The sequence below is a fragment of the Tupaia chinensis genome, unplaced genomic scaffold (genome assembly GCF_000334495.1).
Source record: "Tupaia chinensis unplaced genomic scaffold, TupChi_1.0 Scaffold000047_1, whole genome shotgun sequence".
Lineage (NCBI taxonomy): Eukaryota > Metazoa > Chordata > Mammalia > Scandentia > Tupaiidae > Tupaia > Tupaia belangeri.
In genome coordinates this window covers 1,876,680-1,877,565 of record NW_006159505.1, presented here as the reverse complement: position 1 = coordinate 1,877,565, position 886 = coordinate 1,876,680, and the positions used below count along the sequence as shown (strand labels likewise).

Genomic DNA, 886 nt, shown 5'->3' with positions numbered 1-886 from the left:
ATAATTATAAAAAAGAAAAGAAACTACCAGTCATTTTACTTTAGGACAAAACTATTCTCTTTTTTAAAACAAAAACATTTTCTGGATAGTTTGTATATGAAGTTGTTCTTATTTTCCATTATGATTATAATTTATAATTATAACATGTATTGATTATAATTTTTTACCCCAATAACGTCTATGTTCCAGAGAAGACTGAGATGGGTACTTCAGAAGTATTTATTATACACCTGCATTTTGCAGCAGACTAGCAGCGTTTAGGAATATACATCTCACAACCTTGTATTCTTTTATTTTTTTAAAGAATTATCTTATTTAACTTTATTTATTTATTTTAATTTAACTGAGAGGGACAGAGAAGAGAGAGAAAGTGAGAAAGCAAGCTTCCGGGTCCAGGACTCAAACTGCAGTCAGCCACGTGGGAATCCAGCATTCTTAACCACCATACCACCTGCCAGCCCCTACAACCTTTTTTTTTCAGTCTTTCATATAATTTTATTTTCTCCCTTCCACCATGATAATATGATATCCAAATTTTGTCTTAACTGGTGGGTCTGTAAACACGGGTTTATCCATCGCACTGACAGGCAAGGCCAATGCTGCTTCTTGAAATGGTCCCGCCATGGATCTTCTGGTCATCCAAACCCAGTCACCCCCTTGCCTGGCTTTATCTGCACTATATTGTGTGGCCACTTCATTGAATCTCATTCCAGACTTTAACTTTTCCATGGCTTCCATAATTTTGCTGTATTTTTCACACGGAATGTGTCTGACCTTTACTGCATTGCCACCACCTTTGGGACCCTGTGACTTCTAATCAGCAGTATCACCCCCAGACGCTGCTCCCCCTTTATCCCCTTTTCCAGAACTACATTTTACTTTGGGT

At 37.4% G+C, this 886-nt stretch overlaps 1 protein-coding gene across 1 annotated transcript in view; it reads right to left on the bottom strand.

The window, feature by feature from the left end:
- Nucleotides 1-477: 477 nt before the first annotated feature.
- The window catches only part of LOC102487179 (peptidyl-prolyl cis-trans isomerase NIMA-interacting 4), a 6,431-nt gene continuing 6,022 nt past the window's right edge, over nucleotides 478-886 (bottom strand). The window contains 1 exon segment of the mRNA XM_027774513.1: nucleotides 478-868. Coding sequence (XP_027630314.1) covers nucleotides 496-868 — 373 coding nt within the window. The 3' untranslated portion in view covers nucleotides 478-495.